Source organism: Bufo bufo, chromosome 3 (genome assembly GCF_905171765.1).
Source record: "Bufo bufo chromosome 3, aBufBuf1.1, whole genome shotgun sequence".
In the NCBI taxonomy this organism is placed as follows: Eukaryota; Metazoa; Chordata; class Amphibia; order Anura; family Bufonidae; genus Bufo; species Bufo bufo.
In genome coordinates, this window is record NC_053391.1 from 41,990,502 (window position 1) to 42,015,093 (window position 24,592).

Here is a 24,592-nt window from a genome sequence, read left to right on the forward strand (position 1 = left end):
GATTGCCCATTTATGAGCGGGACTTGCATAAGCCCTGCCCATTTTGGGCTCAGGACAGACAGAATTTGCAGGGACTATCTCTAAAAGAATTAGGGAAAGTCCTTGCAAATTCGGGACTGGCGGCAACTATGCCTTTTGGCACCTGCCGGACGGGTCCTGTACTTACCAACTTATAAATCGCTAAACATGGGACATTGAAGCCCCACCCACAGGAGCACCCCAGGCACCCGGTTCTGGGAGGAGTTTGCGTAAGTCCCACCTTTTTTTGCGGTCCTGTTCGCAGGACTGTTGGCGAGTGTGGCATAGGTTGTTTGTTGTTATACCTTTCATGTACTGTGCCATCCTATACAGTTGGGATCCGTTAAAAAAAAAAAAAAACGTATAAAGCGCAGTTCATACTTTTCACCAAGGTGGCCCATGAAGAACGTATGGGATGAAAAATTGGGTTAAAAAAACTGTTGAGGTCAGGCGGCAGCTGTGAATTTTTTTTTTACCACGCCTTGCACATTGTGCACAGGGTAACATCTGGTAGACTACCGCAACGCAGTGGACACAACATGGCGGGCGATCTGACTGACAGCCCTTAGAGGGTGTTGTGTTTTGTCACCTTACCTGTGTCCTGTGCGCGTCTCACAGGATGCACCTGGCACCTCTCCTGTCAAGGCGTAGACAACAGCGCAGGCGCATGAAGCACGTTTGCCCTGACATGACTGACGGCTAACAACACATGTGGTTTCCTCCCCGGCGCACACGGCTGACATACTGTTTGTTTTCTCTGTGCTGCGGCCTGTCGTCCGTGACAGATCAGGAAGATATTTATTGCAAAAAGCAGGGGACTACATAAAATACAAAAAAATTTAAAATAAATAATGAAAAGTTTTGAATTTTGTAAATTTTTGGTCTAGAAAATAGACACAGAAACTGAGTATATCTGCGTCTCAGTCACCCAGGGCCTGAATGAGCCTTTTGAAAGCTGGGTGGCGGCGGTATTTTTGCTCGTCTGTTCTGCGGTCGTTAGAGTCCGGCTTTTTCTCCAGCTGAAATGTTTATTTGACCAACCAGACCTTTACCTCCCCCCGTGGGCCCTTCGCAACCTGCAGGCCATAGATAAACCGCCAACACTCATGCAAACCTTCCTCAAAGACAAGTTTGAGTTCCCCTTTATAAACGTTAGAAAACCCCAACGGTCGGAAATGAGGCCCTTCCCCCCCCACCGCCTCCGCCTTCGCTTTCACACATACTCAGCTTGTGCTGGAGACTTCCTGTGTTTCCTCACCGCATTGAACATGCAACCGCGCTGTTAAACAAAAGAGGAATTGCTTGCTGCAGAAAAACAAAAAATTAAAAAAATGGCCGGGATTACGCAACGCGGCCGCGGCAGATAGGCATCGACTCTGCGATAACCGCTGCTTCCTAAAGAAAAGGACGGTTAGGACCGTGCGAGTCCATGGAGCAAATCAGGAAGAAGCTTTTTGTGGTTCTTGTAGCATTTAGGGAGCATTCACACGACCGTATAAATGGATCCGCATCCGTTCCGCAAATTTGTGGAACGGGTGCGGACCCATTCATTTCAATGGGGCTGCAAAAGATGCGGACAGCACACGGTTCCGTTCCGCGGCCCCCCAAAAAAGATAGAGCATGTCCTATTCTTGTCCGCGGACAAGCTTAGGCATTCTCTATATAGCGCTGGCCACGTGTGGTCCGCAAACTGCGGAATGCACATGGCCGGTATCCGTGTTTTGCGGATCTGCAATTTGCGGACCGCAAAACACTTACGGTCGTGTGAATGCACCCTTATCTTACAGTCTGCAGAACATCCGCTTATTGACATGGATAATAGTCTCCTCCTGCATGGAAAATGCTCTGCCATTCCAAAAAGCATGCTGTGGTCGGTGTTCTTCCATATGCAGCAGACTATTATCCATGTAAAATGCTTACATGCTGTGGCTAGTGTTCTTCCTTATGCAGCAGAACACTAACCATGCAAAATGCTCTGCTGTTACAAAAGGCATTTTGTGGCCGGTGTTCTTCCATATGCAGCAGACTGTTATCCATGCAAAATGTTATGCCATTACAAAAGGCATGCTGTGGTCAGTGTTCTTCCATATGCAGCAAAGTACAATCCATGCAAAATGTTCTGCTGTTACAAAAGGCATGCTATGGTCGGTGTTCTTCCATATGCAGCATATATTACGCATGCAGAATGTGCTGCTGTTACAAAATGCATGCTGTGGTCGGTGTTCTTCCATATGCCGCAGAGTATTACCCATGTAAATTAGTCTTCTGTTACAAAAAGCCTGCTGAGGTTGGTGTTCTTCCACATGCAACAGGGTGTTACTAATGCAAAATGCTACGGTGTTAGAAATGCCATGGCATGGCCGTATGCAGAACATTATCCATGCGAAATGCTTGGTCACTGCAAAAATCCTCTGTGGACGGAGTTCTGCCATATGCAGCAGAGCATTACCCACTGAAAGTGCTGTGCAGTTACAAAAACATGGCTAGGGTTGGGTGCCTGCCATATGCAGCAGAGCATTATCCATGCAAATCAATGTCTGTGGTTAGAGTTCTTCCATAAAGCAAAGCATTGCCCATGTAAAATAACTCTGCTGTAAAAAGCGCTATGTCTGACGCCAGGACATGCAGGACATTATCCAGGGATGTTACAGAGTCATGTGCGGTTGGAGTTCTGACACATGCAGCAGAACGTTATCCATGTAACAATCTGCAGGCACAAATTAGTTCTCTTTTTTACTGGAGTGCCCCTAGGCATGTGCCTCTTGTGCCTAATTGCTAAAGAGGCCCTAGAAAAAAGAAAAAGCCTGCCGTGATTTGCTTCCACGTGCTGCGGGGGGGATAATTGGGCTTTATGCTCCTTGTCAGAGGGAGCTCAGTCCTCACATGCTGCCCACTGGGCACCAGCAGATTGGAAGGATAAGATAATGCTGGCCATACGCTGCCTGATTCCTCCAATGGGGGAAACGTGGGGGGCTACAGACATGGCTGAGAGAGGTGACAACTGACCCTCGGTCTGTGCAAATAGAACGGGGTTCAGCAACCTTTGTCACTCCAACTGCTGTGAAACTACAACTCCCAGCATGCCCACTTGCTTGGCTGTTCTTGTATCTCCCATGCATAGAAGTGAATGGAGCATGCTGGGAGTTGTAGTTTCAGAAGAGCTGGAACGTTGGTGGTTGCCGATCCTTGATCTAGAGCAGGGGTAGGCAACCTCCGGCGCTCCAGCTGCTGTGAAACTACAACTCCCAGCATGCACACTTGCTTGGCTGTTCTTGTATCTCCCATAGAAGTGCATGGAGCATGCTGGGAGTCGTAGTTTCAGAAGAGGTTGCTGATCTCTGATCTAGAGTCTATGGCCACACATCATAGAGCACGGATAAAACAGCACCCCCAGGTGGAGGAACCAGGTATTGGACCGGTTGCTGACTATCAGATGTTGCAATGTTCTGCGGTAGCTGAGGTGTGTGGGTTGATAATCTGCACAAGGTGTATTCAATTTTGTAGCGCTATGGAATAATACACGCTGCAGCTGCTGAAGAACCTCTTCTTTAGAGGGGTTATCCCACGTCCCAAGTCATTTTCATTGAATGGAGAGATAGTGTGCATGTTGTCCATGGCTCCATTTGCTGTAGGAGCACCGTCTATGTCAGTCCGATAGGAAAGAATGGAGCAGTGGACTCCTGGCATTCTATTCACAGGGTAGGTGATAAGATAGGATTAGGATGCCAGGAGTCGGACCCCCAAGAGACAGATATTAAAGACCTATCCTGAGGATAGGTCATCCATTTTTAAGTCCTGGAATTAACCATTAAATAGGTTGCCCTGTACTTCACATGGATCCAGGGATCCCCCCCCATTCACTGCTCTCATTGCTCTGCTAGATTTATTTCAAGCTGGCAGCTCAAGGGGTGTGTCCTTCCTTAGGGGTGTGTCCTTCATTAGGGATGTGTCCTTCATTAGGGGTGTGTCCTTCATTAGGGGTGTGTCCTTCCTTAGGGGTGTGTCCTTCATTAGGGGTGTGTCCTTCCTTAGGGGTGTGTCCTTCCTTAGAGGTGTGACCTTTCTGCTGCAGCTCCCTCTCTATCACGGGGCTTGTCCTTCCTCGGTGGTATGACCTTTCTGCTGCTGTATCTGTCTTAGCTTCTAACACTAGGTACATCTGGCGGCAGCACTGAGCATGTGCGACCATCTCAGCGAGCTGGACAGAGAAATAAGGTAAAGAACAAACAGCCCGTGGCTCTTTATGGATACATTTTATTGAATAACTCTGCGGCTATACTGAATTTTTTATGACATGCTTGATTGAAAAATGTTAAATATTTTTCATGGGGTAACCTCTTTAAACCCCACCCCCGACACACACACTCAACAGTACCTACGAAGAAATCTATTCGTACCCGCTCCGTTCCACCTCTGTGAATCCGGTTCTGGTTCCAGTCTGAACGGACGCGGTCACGTGCATCGCTGCAGCCAATGACTGCCTGCAGCTGTGACATGTCCCAAAGCGGCACATGACCAAGCAGAGACATGCCACTTGGAGAAATGTCACCACTGAGGCCAGTCATTGGCTTCAGCAGCGCACATGACTCCATCCATGCAGGAAATCCAGCGAAGACAGAGCGGGAGCTACGGAACCAGAACTCTGCGGCGGGGAGATACAAATGGACGGGAGGGACGTGGACAGCCCCTTTAGAGGGACACTGCATGTCCATCAGTCAGTGATTGGCACTGATAAGTGACTTCCTATAACAGATGAGCGGTGAGGCGCCGCTCATCTCTGACTAGTCCTCAGGGTGTGATGTTCATACAGTGGCGGCCACGCTCATAGTCTGTGTGCAGGAGGTGTTTAGAGAAGATTAAGCGTACCCGCTGTTATTACAGATTAATTATGTGCTCACCGCACCACGGGGTGTAATTCAAGCCAATTAACCGTCTCACCCACACATACTGTAACAGGGCCCTCAGGCTGGGGAAACGCAGGGACAGCGGGATAGGCTGGGACTTGTAGTTCATCTAACGTTATCATATCGATATGAAAGATATAATTACTGATGTCATGTCGAACATACGTTCAGCCTCCAACAGGGGCCCTTGTGCATCTGTTCTATGGCCGCCCGTCACTCCTCTGGCATCATTCCAACAAGTACATGTGTCCGGCACCGACGATGCCTTCAGCTGCTGTGCGTGTGCATTTTTTATCATAAATCCCCAAATCCACACTCCAAATGTTGAAAAATGCAAACGGCGCTTAAAGGGGAAATGGCTGTGACTATGAATAGTCACAAATCTGTAGATTCAAAATTCTTAAAGGGGACGTGCCACGAAATTCATTCTACATTTTTTTCAAATCTAGTATAGCCATGGAGCTATTCAATAAAATGTATCTGTATAGCGCCACCTGATGTTCATTCTTTTCTTTTACTTATTTCCTGTCCACCTTACTGAGCACGCATTCAGTTTAAATCTTCAGCTATCACCAGCCATATCTTCTGTTAGAAAGAGCTACAGCAGAAAGGACATGCCCCTGAGAAAGGACACGCCCGTGAGAAAGGACATGCCCCTGAGAAAGGACACGCTCCTGAGAAAGGACACGCCCCTGAGAAAGGACACGCCCCTGAGAAAGGACATGCCCCTGAGAAAGGACACGCCCCTGAGAAAGGACATGGCCCTGAGAAAGGACACGCCCCTGAGAAAGGACACGCCCCTGAGAAAGGACACACCTCCTAAGCTCCCAGCTTGACATAAATCTAGCAGAACAATTGGAGCAATGAATGGAGAGATGTGTGGATCCATGTGAGGTGCAGGGCTGGTTCTAGTTTTGTTAGAAAGAGGTTGTTATGTCCTATAGGATGTCTGATTTTTATTTTTTATAGGTTATGGGATGATCCCTTTAAAGGCATCTGTCAGCAGTTTTGTACCTATGACACCGGCTGACCTGTTCCATGTGCGCTTGGCAGCTGAAGGCATCAGTGTTGGTCCCATGTTCATATGTGCCCGCACTGCTGGGAACAATGATGTTTTAATATATGCAAATGAGCCTTTGGAGCAACAGGGGCGTTTCCGTTACACCTAGAGGCTATGTTTTCTCTACATCTTTCACACACGTTTTCATTTCCTGCTGGCCCTGTCAATCAAAGTGGAGAGGGCACAAAAAATGTAGAGAAAACATAGCCTCTAGGTGTAATGGTAACGCCCCCGTTGCTCCCAGAGGCTCATTTGCATATATTAAACCATCATTTTTCTCAGCAATGCGGGCACATATCAACATGGGACCAACACAGATGTCTTCAGCTGCCAACAAGGTCAGCCAGTGTCATCGGTACAGAACTGCTGACAGATTCCCTTTTAAAGGGATCATCCTATAATTAATATGATAAATAAAAATCAGACATCATACAGTACATGAGAATCTCTTTCTAACAGAACTAGAACCAGCCCTGTACCTCATATAGATCCAGAGATCTCGCCATTCTCACATGCAACAGGTCCGTCAGTGTCATAGGTGCAGAACTGCTGACAGATGCCCTTTATTTACAATTGTATGCTAATACAATGTTGAAAATGGACGCTAATTGTGAATGAGGCCTTATCTAGTGGGACATTTCTTGCAGTATATGGATTTTTTTCTTTATCTTTTTACTCAGCGTTAGTCACACTTGCTGAGAACTCTCCTGCCGATTGACTGGCGCGGTAATTTAATGAGCCCTCGTTCTGTTTCTTCTCCCCTCGACTAGTGACTAAGACATTCTCTTATTTACGGCACAATGCCTGGCTGTTTTCCTAAGGTGGAAGCTGTTTGCACATCTCTGCATGGATTGCCATGTTCTGTGACCGTGTTTGCACAAAGGCTGAGTTATGTCTCGAGTGTCTGGTTTGTCAAGGAATTCAGTGTTCAGAGCAGAACTTTGGAAAGTAGCTGGGAGATTCCACTGTAGCTGTATCTGCATCTGGGAAAGCTGGGTGACTATCAACGTGGCTGTTGTCACCCACTTTCCCTGAAGTGCAGTCCTTCCCGTCCTGCGGAGATCTAATTGATTCTCACCAAATAGATACAAGTAGCTAAAAAAATGGCCACTCCTCGTATTACAGGCCGTACATGTCGCCCTGTGCTGTGGCGCACTTCTCGTATTACAGGCCGTACATTTCGCCCTGTGCTGTGGCGCACTTCTCGTATTACAGGCCGTACATTTCGCCCTGTGCTGTGGCGCACTTCTCGTATTACAGGCCGTACATGTCGCCCTGTGCTGTGGCGCACTTCTCGTATTACAGGCCGTACATGTCGCCCTGTGCTGTGGCGCACTTCTCGTATTACAGGCCGTACATGTCGCCCTGTGCTGTGGCGCACTTCTCGTATTACAGGCCGTACATGTTGCCCTGTGCTGTGGCGCACTTCTCGTATTACAGGCCGTACATGTCGCCCTGTGCTGTGGCGCACTTCTCGTATTACAGGCCGTACATTTCGCCCTGTGCTGTGGCGCACTTCTCGTATTACAGGCCGTACATTTCGCCCTGTGCTGTGGCGCACTTCTCTTATTACAGGCCGTACATGTCGCCCTGTGCTGTGGCGCACTTCTCGTATTACAGGCCGTACATGTCGCCCTGTGCTGTGACGCACTTCTCTTATGACAGGCCGTACATGTCGCCCTGTGCTGTGGCGCACTTCTCGTATTACAGGCCGTACATGTCGCCCTGTGCTGTGGCGCACTTCTCGTATTACAGGCCGTACATGTCGCCCTGTGCTGTGGCGCACTTCTCGTATTACAGGCCGTACATGTCGCCCTGTGCTGTGACGCACTTCTCTTATGACAGGCCGTACATGTCGCCCTGTGCTGTGGCGCACTTCTCGTATTACAGGCCGTACATGTCGCCCTGTGCTGTGGCGCACTTCTCGTATTACAGGCCGTACATGTCGCCCTGTGCCGTGGCGCACTCCTCGTATTACAGGCCGTACATGTCGCCCTGTGCTGTGGCGCACTTCTCGTATTACAGGCCGTACATGTCGCCCTGTGCTGTGGCGCACTTCTCGTATTACAGGCCGTACATGTCGCCCTGTGCTGTGGCACACTTCTCGTATTACAGGCCGTACATGTCGCCCTGTGCTGTGGCACACTTCTCGTATTACAGGCCGTACATGTCGCCCTGTGCTGTGGCGCACTTCTCGTATTACAGGCCGTACATGTCGCCCTGTGCTGTGGCGCACTTCTCGTATTACAGGCCGTACATGTCGCCCTGTGCTGTGGCGCACTCCTCGTATTACAGGCCGTACATGTCGCCCTGTGCTGTGGCGCACTTCTCGTATTACAGGCCGTACATGTCGCCCTGTGCTGTGGCGCACTTCTCTTATTACAGGCCGTACATTTCGCCCTGTGCTGTGGCGCACTTCTCGTATTACAGGCCGTACATGTCGCCCTGTGCTGTGGCGCACTTCTCTTATTACAGGCCGTACATGTCGCCCTGTGCTGTGGCGCACTTCTCGTATTACAGGCCGTACATGTCGCCCTGTGCTGTGGCACACTTCTCGTATTACAGGCCGTACATGTCGCCCTGTGCTGTGGCGCACTTCTCGTATTACAGGCCGTACATGTCGCCCTGTGCTGTGGCGCACTTCTCGTATTACAGGCCGTACATGTCGCCCTGTGCTGTGGCGCACTTCTCTTATTACAGGCCGTACATGTCGCCCTGTGCTGTGGCGCACTCCTCGTATTACAGGCCGTACATGTCGTCCTGTGCTGTGGCGCACTTCTCTTATTACAGGCCGTACATTTCGCCCTGTGCTGTGGCGCACTTCTCTTATTACAGGCCGTACATGTCGCCCTGTGCTGTGGCACACTTCTCGTATTACAGGCCGTACATGTCGCCCTGTGCTGTGGCGCACTTCTCTTATTACAGGCCGTACATTTCGCCCTGTGCTGTGGCGCACTTCTCGTATTACAGGCCGTACATGTCGCCCTGTGCTGTGGCGCACTCCTCGTATTACAGGCCGTACATGTCGCCCTGTGCTGTGGCGCACTCCTCGTATTACAGGCCGTACATGTCGCCCTGTGCTGTGGTGCACTTCTCGTATTACAGGCCGTACATGTAGCCCTGTGCTGTGGAGCACTTCTCTTATTACAGGCCGTACATTAAATGTCGCCCTGTGCGGTGGCGCAATTCTCATATTACAAAGTACCCTCATATTGTGCTCAAATAATTCCAACACACAGTGACCAAAAATGGATTGGAAGGGGCGGACCTGACCACAAAGAAGCGGAAAGGGGAGTGGTTTCTGAAAATAAGTGGACGTTCCAGAGCATTTCAGGCTGTTTCAGAGGCAGGGCTTAAATGTTCCCGATTATGTCGGCAACTATGCAAATATCAGCTCCACACAGTGTTTGAATGATGGTGGTCACCAGATCATCAGTGGCAACCCTTAGGTTGACCCATATTGTGTGACATCTTGGCGATTTAGGCTACTTTCACATTAGCGTTTTCAATTCCGCTATTGAGATCCGTCATAGGATCTCAATAGCGGAAAAAAACGCTTCCGTTTTGTCCCCATTCATTGTCAATGGGGACAAAACTGAACTGAACGAAACGGAAGGCACCAAAATGGTTGCGTCCCCATCGCGGACAGAAAAACGCTGCAAGCAGCGTTTTTCTGTCCCCGATGTGGTGCGGAGCAAGACAGATCCGTCCTGACACACAATGTAAGTCAATGGGGACGGATCCGTTTTCACTGACACAATAGAAAACTGATCCGTCCCCCATTGACTTTCAATGGTGTTCATGACGGATCCGTCATGGCTATAGAAGACCTAATACAACCGGACCCGTTCATGACGGATGCATGCGGTTGTGTTATTGTAACTGAAGCGTTTTTTGCAGATCCATGACTGATCCGCAAAAAACGCTAATGTGAAAGCTTAAGGGACTTCTTTTCACTGAGGTGTCTTTGATTTTAGGCTTTTAGGCTGTTTGATATCGTGTTTCCTCTATTGCTTCCCTATAGTGTGTGCGGGCACAGGCAGAACGCTCACCACAGGTGAACACAAAGGGCTGAGCGCTGTTTGTTCTGTCTGTGTAATGTACAAATAGTAACGCCATCATCTCATTACCCACAAGACACGAGCGCCGGTGAATTACAACCACTAATTTGAATGTGGAGGTGTTTTGTTTCTCTCCCTTTGTAAGCCACGTCTGTGGTCACTAAAAACCGCCATTCAAGTGTCTTTTTTTTCTTTTCTACAAGTAACATGTTAGCTAGTTTCTGTAACAGCATGAAATAATATGGCGGCAATGCTGTCCTATGGAGGTTTCGGTACCTCGGTCGGAAACGGTCCTGGGTGATTGCTGGGGCGGGGCTTACATTTCCCATATTTACTAATTAAGTATGTGGCATGGCGCTGCACAGTGGTGCTTTTTGGACACTAATTCTTGGCCACAAAGATCGCCATGTAGCCCCAACCTGAATGACACATAGTTGGTCCTACAGGTGTTACTAATTTAACATTGGCGCCCGTGTGTAGGAAAAACGGAGATCATATGAGACACGTCTCGGAGCCACCTTAGTGGTCAATAATCCTATAGTATTGTATTATATCACTTTTATTTATTATAATAATGATGCATTGTGAGAATTGGTCATTTATAGGTTCCCATTTATCTGCGGCCCCGATTTTGCACGTCCACAGCATAGAAACCTGAAGTCAAATAGTTGAACCAGTCTCTCACAGGAAACAGAGCGTGTAAGAAAATGACTTCCCCATAGTAATGGTGACACAAACCGAAAGGAACATGAGACGCTCTCTGATAGGGTATGTACATAGAGAATGATCAGAAATGACACCCACTAAGGGTCCATTCACACGTCCGCAAAATGGGCCCGCATCCGTTCGGCAATTTTGCGGAACGGGTGCAGACCCATTCATTTTCAATGGGGCCGGAATGTGCTGTCCGCATCCGCATTTGCGGATCCGCACTTCTGCATCCGTGCTTCCGTTTCCGCCCCAAAAAATAAAACATTTCCTATTCTTGTCCGCAATTACGGACAAGATTAGGCATTTTCTATTATAGTGCCGGCGATGTGTGGTCCGCAAATTGCGGAATGCACATTGCCAGTGTCCGTGTTTTGCGGATCCGCAAAAAACTTACGGACGTGTGAATGGACCCTAAGGGGCGCCACTGAGGAGTGCCAGAAGAATGGAGGGGAGAGACTTTATGATGGGTCAGGGCGGCGTGCAAGTGCTTCAGGGGGGGGGGGGGGGGGGGACATGATTTTCCAGCTACTCTAATGGGCACTTTAAATTAAAAAATATTTAGAGGGTTTAATCTCAACTTTTAGTTCAGAATTAGTAGGAGGCTTTTAAAACGAGTCTGTTGACGACACTGGTCCCAAAGGTCTACAATAAACCTTATCCGACCCTCCTTTTTTCATGCTCCCCATTTCCATCCTTGCCGTGTCTCATTCTGTTTGGAATTCTTCTCTGGTTTCCTAGTAACCGCTCACTTCCTGTCTGGGTGACCACCAGTTGCGTACAGTTAGCTACCTGTATTGAAGTGGTCACAGGAATTTTGTCTTACATATCATAGGGACCCTCATACCCAAGAAACATGAGTCCACTTCTAACACACATGACACATTAAAGGGGTTTTCCGAGTTTTTTAAACTGATGACCTATCCCCTGTGGGGGTCTGCCACCCGGGGGGACCTCCGCTGATCAGCTGTTTGAGAAGGCAGTGGCACTTGCGGTAGCTCCGCAGCCTTCTCGCAGCTTTCCCTAGGCCAGTGCCTCGGTCACGTGGCCTAGGCGCAGCTCAGCCCCTTTGAAGGTAATGGGACTGAGCTGCGATACCAAGAACGGCCACTATACAATGTACGGAAACGTGTCAGTGCAGGTCGCGCATGATTTGCACTTCATTCACTTTGATGTAAGTCATGTGTGACTTGCGACTCACCTTTGACTTGCCAGCGACTTGGCTGTGATTTCACAGGAAAATCACAGTTCTAAAAAGTCACGCGACAGCGAGCCACACATCTTTGTGTGTCACACTACTTTCTGCATCTAAAAGCCGATCTTTAATCGCTAGTCTTAGACTTATCTTCTAGATATAACTCTGGTGTTATGGCCCGCCTTACATTTATTTAGCTTTGGAATCTGGCAAATCTTGAAATTCCTTTCTGGTTTCCTAGTAACCCGTCACTTCCTGTCTGGGTGACCACCAGTTGAGTACAGTCAGCTGCGAGTATTGAAGTGGTCACAGGAAGTTCGCCTTACATATCATTAAAGGGAGGTATAGGCGGCAAAATAAGACATTGCAGGCTACATGCTCACTGAGGTAAGTCGGGGAGGGGCATTGGGTATCAGATTTTTAATAAAAAATGACGTACTGAATGGTATGGTCCACCTCAACCACACACTGAAAGTTCTCCATAGTAAGTTTCCTTCTAGATGAAGGTCCTCCGGCCCGCCTTGCATTTATTTAGCTTTGGAATCTGGCAAATCTTCTGGTATTTGGACAATAGGAAGTTCAATGACTTCCCAGTAGGAAATAGCCGAGTACTTAATACTTCCATTAAGACTGCTGTATATTTGTGTCTATAATAATTTCCTTCCAAGATTATTTTTCTTGATAATGGACTGGGGTGGGGTTATTCCCGGGAGCGTAATAATACTAGACGGCCGCCTGTTCCTTTCCGCTAGGAACTCTCCAGTTTTACAGCTGTTTTCTTTTTCTTTTTTTATATTTCGGGCTTTTTATTTTTATTTTTTTTACATTTTTAGCTCTTGCATCGCTTCTGTCCAGAACAGAAGAGGTTAATTGATTCATCTGTCACCCGGCCAGATTACATTTAGATTAGTCGTAACTGAGACCTATGTAATCTATACATTTCTATATATTCAAAGTGGTGTCTCGTGACATTCGCATTCCTCGGTCGCTAGTCGTAGTCAGGGATTTGATAACGTGTGTCTCGCCAGCTGTTGCAGGACTACAAGGCCCAGCATGGTGAGATTAGACCGTAAAAAAAAAAAAACAACCAATCACAGCGCAGCTTTCATTTCTACTCGTGCTCAGACAAAATGAAAGCTGTGCGGTGACTGGTCGCTATAGGCAACAAAGGCAGTTTCTCATTTTAGACAGTTTCATAAAGGTGAACTAACGCCTTTCAGGAGCCTGAGAAAGCTGAGTGCCAGTGAGAGCTGTAACGGTGGCCATATTGCTTGTTTCTCAGCTTTCGTAGAAACCAATGGGCCGAACACAAGTTTTTAAAAACATGTCGACAGTAAAACTGTCCATAGCAGCCAATCAGAGCTCAGCTTTTATTCTTTCAGGGCCCTTTAGGAATTGAAAGCTGAGCTCTGATTGGTTGCTAGGGGCAATGAAGACAGCTTTCAAAATGGAGAAATCTTTATTGCAACTTTTCGGCCAACACATTAGCTCTTAACGAAATGGCACATATGTCCATGCCGTAGAAGATACGGTCCAGATTTTTCTGGGTGGATTAGAAATCCGTAGCGTGGAAGAAAACAGTTGACGTGCTCATTCTTGCCATGGCTTCCACACATGCATAGTTACAGACGATCCTGAATTTGCAGGGAGTGTCCCTAATTTTCGGAGATAGTCCCGGCAAATTTGGTCAAAAAAGGGTGTGGCCTAGCTGTGCCGCATTCTCTTCAGCCTGGCAGCTCAGGGGGCGTGTCCTTTCTGCTGCAGCTCTCTCCCTGTAGCTTCTAACAAAACATACGGCTGGTGGAAGTTGAAGATTTAAACTGAGCACGTGTGACCACCTCAGTGAGGTGGACAACAAAATACAGAAAAGAACAAACAGCAGGTGGCGCTATACAGATACATTTTATTGAATAACTCACTGGCTATACATGCAATCACAAAAGTATTCAGATCCAGGGGCTGGTTTGAAAAATATAGAATATGTTTCATGACACAACCGCTTTTAGAGTGAATTTGGGGATTTTATTTCCAGGCCTTAACTTAAAGGGGTTCTCTGGGAGCAAATTACCTAACCTTAGGATAGGCAATCAATAACTGATCAGTAGGGGACGCCCCCGCCGATCAGCTGTTTGATTAGGCCACAGATCTCACCTTCCTAGGCCAGTGACATCACAATCATCGGTCACATGGTCATTCAATGGGCCTGGCTGCAATACCAAGCGCAGCCACTATACCATGTACGGCGCTGTGCTCAGTAAGGAGCAAGGAAGCCGCGGCACTCACAGGAGCACGATGGCTTCTTTAAACAGGTCAGGAGCGGACAGGTCATCAGTATTGTACTCTTGGAAATCCCCTTTAAGTGTAGTGATACCATGCCTTTTGTAACCAAATAAAGCGAGATTCCTTTAATCCAGCATCCGAAAATCCAGAACATCTGAAAATCCATTATGCATTTGCAGCGCAAGACTGAAATATCTTGTGGAGCTTTTATTTTTGATGTCTAATCATTTTCTATGATCGTTTGATAATCCGGAAAATCTGATAATCTGGATTAAAATAATTTTGCTCTCATTTTTAGCAGTGTCATGGTTGTCTGAGGCCCTGCTTTGTGCTGTTACTCACCTGCCCCATGGCTTCCTTTAAATAAGGGGGTTGCCATATTGGAAATTTTCCCTCAGTAGTTCTTCCTGGCAGAACATGAGGCAATTTGCGTTATGACTGTGTTAGTTCTTCTAATGAACACCATAAGCCGCGCAGACTGTTCCTGCCGGGACGGGACTGATTTCCTTGGCATGTTCCACTTTGAAACCAGTTATATTAATACCAGGAGGCAGAGCTGAGGAGGAGAGATTTAGAGGTGCGTGCTTCGCAGGCTGCTCGGGGAGGGAGTAGTGCCCTGATATTGGCCGAAGTCCAGATCTACAACCGTTTATATCACGTTCAACCGGCTACTGGCAAAACCTGCTCGTCTCAGACCACCCTACTGCGAATTAACTTGTTCACTGCCAGGGAGGCGGGAATTTCTTCTCTATATTCTTAGATTAGATTGTTAGCACATCCATTCTGTTTTGTCACTTGTGTTTTCACTGATGTCTTTTGTCATTGGTCTCCAAGTTATCAAGAAAAGCTAATATTTACTAAAACAGCGCCACCCTTTTGCCGTAGGCTGTGTTCAGTATTGCAGCTCAGTCTCGTTAAAGTGCTTCTTTGTACGTTGGTGGGTTATCTTTCAGGCAGTTGTTCTTAAAGGGGTTGTCCGGGACTTAAATATTGATGACCTGTCCTCAGGGTGCCAGGAGTCAAAACCCACCAATCAGAGATTTATGAGCATCAGTATTTATTTCCCAGGTGCCTGAGAATTTTTTATTATGGGGGTTGTGAAAACCCATTTTTCAACAGTCTTTTAGGTTATTCTTAGGGCTCACCCCTCATCTTTTAACCAGAATGGAGCTAAAAAGAACGCCTCTTGCTCTGAAGGACCCGACACCTCAACGCATTAAATGGACAGTCTATTGATTTCTATCTGAACTGTGTAATACTTCATTTTGCAGTGGCCGGGTTTGGGGTGGCCCCAACGCTACTCGGGGTCCCCCAAACACCGTTGAGGTGCCACCACGTGCTGCTGCTCTCCGGAAGAGATGGTAAGACGTGGTGCACCCCAATGAGAAATAAGTCCAGAGAGTAAGGGTCTTCAGTAAACCAGTGTATTTCTTTACTGGAGGAACCCAAGTACAAAGCAATAGAGACGAGGCATAGGGCTGGCTTCTCCAGTCTCCCCCCTGGCAGAAGAAGGTTTCATGCTGAGGAAAGGCCTGAGCTAGCTGTCCCTCTCTCTCTCTCAGAAGGCTGGTACCCTGGCCAAAGGCTCAGCGTCTTCTTCTGGTCACTCATGCAGTCTGGCAGAGTCTATTCTTCTAAGCACTATTCCCTAACTGCAAAACACTATGGGCTCTGACTGCTCTTCTTATATAACATTTCTAGACTGGAACCGTCTAGTGGGAGGAGTGGAGTGGAGAAGCTCAGCACAAACAAATACAATGTTACAGCTCCCGTCTCTCATGAACTTGCATTAGAGCTTCTATGATATTCAATGGCAATGACACAGCTGTTTTTCCAGACAAAAACAGCTTTTCAGACAACATAGCTAAACCAGAGAGTCAAAAGATCAGTCTGTCTGGTTTTGGTGATAAACAAGTCTGGCCTTCCCTCTAATTCATGCTCCTCTTTATACCTTATGGTAGCTGTGAAAAATTACTAGCTTCTCATTATTAGCTAGAAAGTCCCAAAAGTCTCAAAGTATTCATTAACCTTTTCCACAGTGCTGTGCAAATGCAGTGCAAATGATTAGAATATATATCACAGCTAACAAATAAAATGCAGTTAAACAGTATTAAACAGTAGAAGTCAATGCAAGTTAACCCTTTAAAGTGAAATAAAGTAAGGAGTTGATGACTTTGCATAGGGGAAACAGGGGCAGTACACTTTCTCCTGCGGTGGTGCTGCAGGAAAATAGAACAGTAGCTGCCAGCACCCCCCACCACCACCCAACCCCAAAAAAATGTTTAGGCACAGGATAATGTATGTCATTTGCTTTTGAGGACCCTTCTAACAACAAAAAGGGGACAACCCCTTTAAATAAGATGTCAATGTCAACATGGGGAATTTGGCAGAGGAATTAGTGAAAACGTTTCCGTGTGAAGCTGCTTATACATTCTGCGGTACACTTTCTGAACACATTTCCGTGGTTAATTGTAACGTTTCTGCTTTTTTTTTGGTGTTCAGTATAAAAACCACATCTTTCCGTGGTTAGCCACACTGCACATTAAAGTGAAAGTAACAGCGATCCGCGGCGGTCATGTCTAGTGATTTGCCCTGACCGTGCGCTTTATAGAAAGTGGAACATTTCTGCTCGAGCTACTTAGGTGAATGTGTTAGAAGGAACACAATAGATTTCCCCTAATGCAGCATTTACCGTTCGGGTTGGCGGAGAGAAAAAAAAAGAAGTCGCCTAGTCCGATATGTGCCAATTTCTACACTGAACGATCAGGTCCCTTAGAAATCCTGGGTGGGCTGGCGGTCCGTCATCAATATCTGTCACCCACACTTGAGCATACATCACATAGGAGTAAGGGTCTCCTCAGTAGTCACCTGCCTCCTACTGTTCCTGTTGCTAGGCAACTGCTAGTAGTCTCTAATTACCAGAAGCATATTCTAGACCCCTGTCCATGTAGCATCCGTGTTCCACTACACAGGGTAACTGTTTAAACGTGAGGGTGGGTTGGAGCGATACTATAGTCAGGTTAGATAAAGTTTTTTTTAAGTTGCTTAAAGGGGTTTTCTGGGAGTGCAGTATTGATGACCTGTCCGCAGGGTAGGCATACTTACCAATGATTAGGTTGGTAAAATCAGGACATCCAAAACCTTGTTCCTAGGAGCACCCAGATTCCGCCTGGGAGCACCTACCTATGGGTGGGTTATCACTAGCCCTCCCCATTTTTGGTCCGGGACAGTCCAAATTTGACGGGACTGTCTCTGAAAATCAGGACAGTCAGCAACTATGGATAGGTCTTCAGTATCTGACCGGTGGCGACTCCTGGAACTCTCGCCGATCAGCTGATTGAAGAGGATGCGGTGCTCTGGTTAGTGCTGCGACCTTTTCCTAGGCCAGTGACGTCACCTTCATCCGTCACACGGCTTATGTGCAGCCCAGTCTCATTCAAGTGAATGGGCCTAAGCTGCATTACCAAGCTCAGCCATTATACAACGTACGGCGCTGTCCTTGACATGCCGTGAGGAGGCTGCAGCGCTCACTGGAGCGCCACGCCATTTTCAGCTGAACAGTGACGGTACCGGGAGTCGGATCCCTGCCAATCGGATATTGATGACCTACTCTGAAGATATTGATGACCTAACCTTTGAAAAGGTCATCCATTATTCGAAAAAACATGGCTGCCTGCTTCTAGAAACAGTTCCACACCAGTCCGCAGGTGGTGTCTGATATCGCAGCTCATTCCCATTTTCTTCTGCATTACCAGACACAGGACGTGGACAGTTTTTTTTTTCTGAACGTCAGCAACCATTTTTTCCAAATCATGGACAACCCCTTTAAATTTTGAAATGAATGGGGAAAAAACATAAAACGAAACAGTCGTCTGTGTGCAAGACTTTCTACAAGCTCGAAAATCAGCAGCTTCCACAATGGTCATGGGCCCAGTCGACAAGGCTGGGTAGCCTGCTTCATCTCCACTGCTGGCAGGGGAGGGGTGAGGCTCTGGGGGGGTCTGGACTGGTGGGTCATGTGCCTTGGTGCTGGATGCTAGGGGGTTATTAGAAGACAGAACTAGGGTGGAAAACTCAACCTTTACCCCAGACAAGAAGAGACTAGCTATGACTTTGGAGTGAGGGGACATTTCGGCTGTGGGTGACCTCCCGGCAACAGACAAAGTAGTCTGAGCCTATCCCCTTTCCCAAACTTACTGTATCAGGTGCACTATGCACATACATACTGTATGTAAAGGTCATTTGTTTTGTAATATAGTTGTCATATCCACTTGTATGGGCCCCTATTGAATGAAGGACACTCTTCGGAAGTCCTGACGTCACTGCAGTGCTGAAGGGGATCACTTGCTGGAGGGGACGTAAGGTGGATGTGAGCTGCACACAAACACTTAAAGTGAAACTCACAAATCAAGGTCAGAAATAACTTTAAAAAACTCTCCCTAGTAATCCTGGCGTCATTGCCGAGGGCTGATTTCTCTTATAAGGAGCGTAGATTGCAGTATATAAAACGGAGAAGCGCTCCGCAGACGCACGTCCCTTTATAGCAACGTCCCTCAGAAGGTAATAAAGCGTCTACCGGCTGCTTCAGGGCTACGAAATGATGTAAAGGCAAAGTGTCACCTTAAAAGAACATTGACTTTTATACGTAATATCATGTTTAAAGAGATATTCCCATGGGTAGAATCCACCATAGGGGTAATTGTCCGATCAGTGAGTGTCTCACTGCTGGGACCCCCAAAAATGATCACAATAGAGATAGCTGTCCCTTGTTACATCACTAGGCCTGTCGCAAAAGGGGTTAAATGTCTCATGAGAGGCATACATAAAGGACAGGTGATATTAAATCCACTCATGGGATTCTCATCTGGATCCCTTCAACTTTTTGCTGGGAGATGACAAGGTTGCAGGATGACGCCATATTGAGAAGCAGCTCATAGTCAAGTTGTTTGGTTTGGCCTGTCAACTCATCATTTTGGTATCATAATTCTGAGACACAATGGCGCCCCCAAAGGGGTGTACACAGAGAAGATAGGTCACTCTATTACCGGTTTATGCCACCGTACTTGTTTATCGGACCCTCCCATCCCTTGTAGAAGACATCTGTGGTTTTGTATGCCATCAGTGCCATAATGAGGTAGAGAGCTTTGGACTGGTTAAGACCCCCAGACAGATCCCTGGTCACCAGGTGGCCTCTATGTAACATACACCCTTGGGTACAACCTCTATGGTACATGCACCTTCATTCAGCAGTCCAAGTGTATGGTGGGTGGTCCAACAGTTAGGGATAGGGCTGATTAAGGTACTTTCTTCTACAATCTATAAGGGTCCCCAAAAATAGCAGATTGTCCAACCGGGACCTAAACAATTCTCTTGCAGCACCCCCACAGGAGAAATGGAGCGCTACATGGTGCCCATTGAAATTGTTGTGCAGTCTCTGTAATGTGTGGATGTGTCTCCAAAGTGGGAGGCACTCTCTACACTCTTTCATGGAGGTCTCAAAAAGCACTTCTGTCAGTATGATCAGCCCCCTTGTAAACTACTTCCTGGTAGGGTTGATCAGTCTGAGTGTGATGATTAGTTTTTATTTTTATGCTAGTGAGGTGCTTGGAGCACCGAGGGGGCAGGCCTAGCCCATTGGAGCATCGCTTTACCTCTACTTATTACCCTTTGCCACTCCCCTACGGATTGACAGAACTAGGCATCTTCACTGATCCGATTCTTGGCCCTGTAATCTCGCGCATGCGCCAGCAAGATTTCAATAGGCACATGCGCAGTGTATCTCATTCCACTGTCCCCTCTCTGAGATCCCAACTGTGTATGCACCGATTGTATTTTTGCTGGAGCATGCACAAGATTTGAGGGCCAGGCATCGGAACAGTGAGGATGCCTAGTCCTGTCAATCAGCTGGGGAGCGAGAGGGTGAAAGGCGGAGGTGTAGGGACTAGGACCATCTCCGACTAGGTGCTCCGAGCACATCATTAGCATACAAATAAAAGTATACATTTCTCAAAAACTACACATTAGATTGCTTCAAGGGAGGGGTCATTGCACTCAGCATGATCAACCCTACTAGGCAGTGTCCCTGGTTTACTAGGGTCGATGATGCTGACAGATGCTCTTTAAAATGTATTGAAAGTGTTTTTTTCTAAACCAGAATATCCCTTTAAGTATTTCAATATAGTGCTAGTCATGAATTAGGATGTCTAGGATTTACAGGAAAACTGTATTATGTCTAGTGTAAGGCCTGAGGGGTGGAGCATGACAAAAAAACTCCAAAGAAGGAAGTCATGCTCCGCCCCCTTAGGCCCTGCTCTGGTCTTTTCACAGTGTATCAGTTTTACAAAGAGTGCCCCTTTAAAAATTGATAATCAATAGCAAAATGCAGCTTTGGCCGTCGCTGGTCACCCCACGCCCCTGTTCTCTTTGTTTGGAGATAAAAATAACCTTCCCTATTAGAATTTTTTTTATTTTTTTTACATTGATGACAATAAAAATAGGAATGGGTGACACGGTAAGAACCTTCAGAAATGAGCTCACCCACCACGACTCCATTCAGGTCAGACAGGTTTGACACATCCACTTCTCGAATGCTAATTATAGTTTCTTAAAGAGCCCAGACCTAAAAAAAAAAAAATCATGTTGTTCAGGGCCAGAGCGATAAGGACCTCCGTCCCTTAGTCCTCGGGATCAGGGGTGGTCCCAGAGGTTGGATCATAATGTTACGCTATATCCTAGCGAGATGGGGAATACCCCTTTAATCATTATCTAATAAAAAGTTCTACAACTACTTATTAGACTTAGAGTTTTTAATTCTTTTCTTTATCAGAGCTCTGCTTGCTGTCAGTGAATCGTATTTATTTACATCCAGAAGCGAATATCTGTCACAGCTGAGGGTTTGTTACAGCAGTAACTGTATCATAAAGTATAATGGAAAGTTATAGATCTCAGGGCAGGATGGGAGTTGTAGTTTTTCCAGCAGCTGGAGTTTTCTGGGCGTTCTTTATTGATGGCCTATCCTCAGAACAGGTCATCAGTATCTGATCGGTGCTGGCCTGACTCCCAGTATCTCTGCCGATCAGCCGATCCAGTGAGCGTCACATTCGTCAGTCACGTCCATGGGGCCGCAGTACCAAGCACAGCCACTATACAATGTACGGCGCTGTCCTTGATATAGCCACAGCACTCACCGGAATGCGGCAACCTCTTCAAACAGCTGACCCCCACTGGTCACCACCTATCCTGAAGAAGACCCGGAAAACCCCTTTAAGGGTTTTCCCCTTGAGGGACCTAATAGGGTATATATTGACATTTTTATAAGCCAAAGAAGAGAGTCGTAGCTCCCCCTATGCCAGACTCAGGCCCGAATCCTAGATCTGAATGCCCGTCGTGTAATACCCCTGGAAGATGAGCGGCTGGCTGAGGAGGTCTGCGTAATATTTTTCTAGATTTATTTGAGATTTTTTTATATTTTTTTTATCTGAAGTTAGTCTTTTTATTATCAGATTTTTCTTTGGAAGGCTGGACGCCGTCACTCACTGCGCTGCAATCGCTTGTGTGCTCTTCATGGGAAATGGGAGCAGTTTGGTGCTAAAGTCCTTACACCCCTTTCTACAAACACGGATATAAGTCAATATTTATGATTCACACAGATATCGGCCATTTTCTACATAAGCTTTATCTAATGAGCCCTGTGCGCTGGCCAGCTGCCACAGAGGAGGGGCGCCAGGCGCTGGCACATTCTTCCTCAACGTTTCTCTCGCCTCCGCCCAGCAGACTCTGCAAGAGATTGTGTTACCCGGCGTATATGCCACAAAGCAGATATCTCTGGGCACCTCGGGCCTCTGACACTGGCTGAACAGAACGGGTTGTCAGGCAGCTTCCATTGACCCACGAAGGGCAAATACATTGAAATGAGGGCTGGGGAGGGTGTATATCCCAGCGTTCCCGACGGAATACATTAAATGCATCCTACCGTTTTGTGTATACAGCTTATCTGCAGATCTATGTGTTTCCATGTTTCCAGACTGCGAGGAAACCCTGCGTGTAGTCAGATCCTACAATCACTTGAGAATTTTTTTTTTTTAACCAAGAATATATTTTGAGATGGCCTGAGTGGTTGCATTTTTGTAAAGCGAGTCATGGTGACATAAGCGGCCAGGGCGCATGCCTCTTAATTTGTACCCCGCATAATTAATCTAGAATTACTCGTGTGGGTGCGTCGCATAATCTTCACATGAGCAAAGTTCAATTGCAGGTTACACAGGTGCATGTAGGTATAAACCAAAACACCTTCAAAGTACGTTATTTCTGAACATATCTTTCTAGCAGTCGGAGCTCTGATTTTTCTGCTAAGCAACTCTAAATCACAAGAACGGGGGTCCCGTGCCCCCCACATACTCCCTGCATCTCCATTCAGCGTCTGTAGGACTGATAGACATAGTCGAACACAGTACATGGCTATTTCCATCAATTCCCAAAGACTTTGAATGAAATGGCATTGACTATACAATGCCACTGGTCTACTCATACTCTTTGGACAGAGGATGGGCTCGGGACCCCCTTTCTAGCGATCGGTGGAGGCCCCATCACTTATCCTGAGGATAGGTAATTGTACATGGTTTTCATGGGATAACCCCTTTTAGATGAAAGAAATATACCTGCAGCCACCACTAGAGGGAGCTCACTGCATGCTGCTTATTTTAGTTCTAATATACATAGAGTGTGCAGTAAGCTCCCCCTAGTGGTGACTGCAGGCGGACGTTTTATCTATAGGTCTATGTAGTTGATTTAGAGAGGTGAAAATAAAGTCAGGCAATCAGTGCTCCTCAATTTTTTGACTAAAATTAAGTGTAACATCACCATGTGTCTAATCAGCCATTTTATTCTCTTTTTATCTGAAGGTAAAAGCTTCACTCTCACCATCACAGTCTTCACCAACCCTCCTCAAGTGGCGACTTACCATCGAGCCATTAAAATCACTGTGGACGGACCTCGGGAACCAAGACGTAAGGCAATTTTATATAATTTATTACATGGCTTGTGATACCTGCATCTGTTTAAAGGCGCACTCCTGGCAAACTGCGTGACCTGTGGGGGCGTAGCGTGACAAACGAATTCTCTCTTAGGAGTCCTTCTAATCAATGCATCATGCACCGACCCTTCAGGCCTTGCATTAGTCCTAAGCAGATTTTCTCCAGAGTGCTCCTTTAAGTCAATTAGAAAGTACAGTAGCATGACAATAGTTTATCCCTCTTCCTGTAGCCCCCTCCTTCCTTATTATATACTGCAGGTGTTGATGCTTCATATTGCCTTCATGGTGACCAATATGTACTGAAAGTTTTTCAATGTGCTATAGAGTAGACTGCCTTTCCATGCAACACAGACTTGTTTCAGCCCCATCCCCCCCCCTTCCATACTGTCATGAGATTGGACAGGAAATCAGACAGCTTCGGGATCATACCAATCAGAACTAAGAAGTTAAAGTGACTTCCTCACTTGGATAAAACCTTAAAGGGATGGTCCAGCTTTTAGATATTGATGACCTATCCTCTGGACATGTCATCAATATGAGATCAGTGGGGACCCAAAACCCAGTACCCGCACCGATCAGATGTTGCCAGAAACCAGATAGTGGACGGAGCCAGAAGCAGAAGGTTCCTGCAGCTGCGTGGTGGCCTTGTCAGTGTGAATGGGAGCTGCCCACTGCACAGTGGATGGAACCTTCTGCTTCCTGCTCTGTCCACTTTTTAGTTTCTGGCACCAATGGATGACGAAAACAGCTGATCGGTGGGGGTGCCAGGTGTCAGATCCCCACCTATGTGATATTTATGACCTATCTGGAGGATAGGTCATCAGTATCTAAAAGCAGGAATACCCCTTTAAAAGAGACATTATGGTGCAAACAGAGGTTTTCTGGGAATGTACCATTGATGGCCAATTGATAAGATAGGCCATGACTGACTGACATTTGCCTCATACACCTATTTTTTATGTCAGCACTTCCACTGTTCTCAGCATCACTGCATCCTGGCAGGATGTTTACATGCAGAACTTCCTGTTTTCTCCAGCTTCCTGTTGGGTTTTCTAACTAAACCCAGCAGGATTTGCTCTGTAATGTTTTTCAGGGCTTGCTCCACCTGCCACAATGTTCCCACTGCAGTAGTCACACCCCTACATCTCCCCTCTCCATGCTAGCTAGGAGGAGTAAGCTGTGTTAGATGAGACATTACAGAGTAAAGCATGCTGGGATTGGTTAGAAACCCAGCAGGAAGCTAATGAAAACAGGAAGTTCTGCATGTAAACATCCTGCCAGGATGCAGTGATGCTGAGAACAGAGGAAGGAAAGTGCTGACATAAAAAACAGGTG

At 46.9% G+C, this 24,592-nt stretch overlaps 1 protein-coding gene across 2 annotated transcripts in view; it reads left to right on the plus strand.

The window, feature by feature from the left end:
* Positions 1-24,592, plus strand: part of RUNX1 (RUNX family transcription factor 1) — a 244,301-nt gene that overhangs the window by 164,849 nt on the left and 54,860 nt on the right. For both annotated transcript variants that reach the window (XM_040423132.1, XM_040423131.1), the window contains exon 5: positions 23,127-23,231. In XM_040423132.1, coding sequence (XP_040279066.1) covers positions 23,127-23,231 — 105 coding nt within the window. The remainder of the gene's footprint in view (positions 1-23,126; positions 23,232-24,592) is intronic.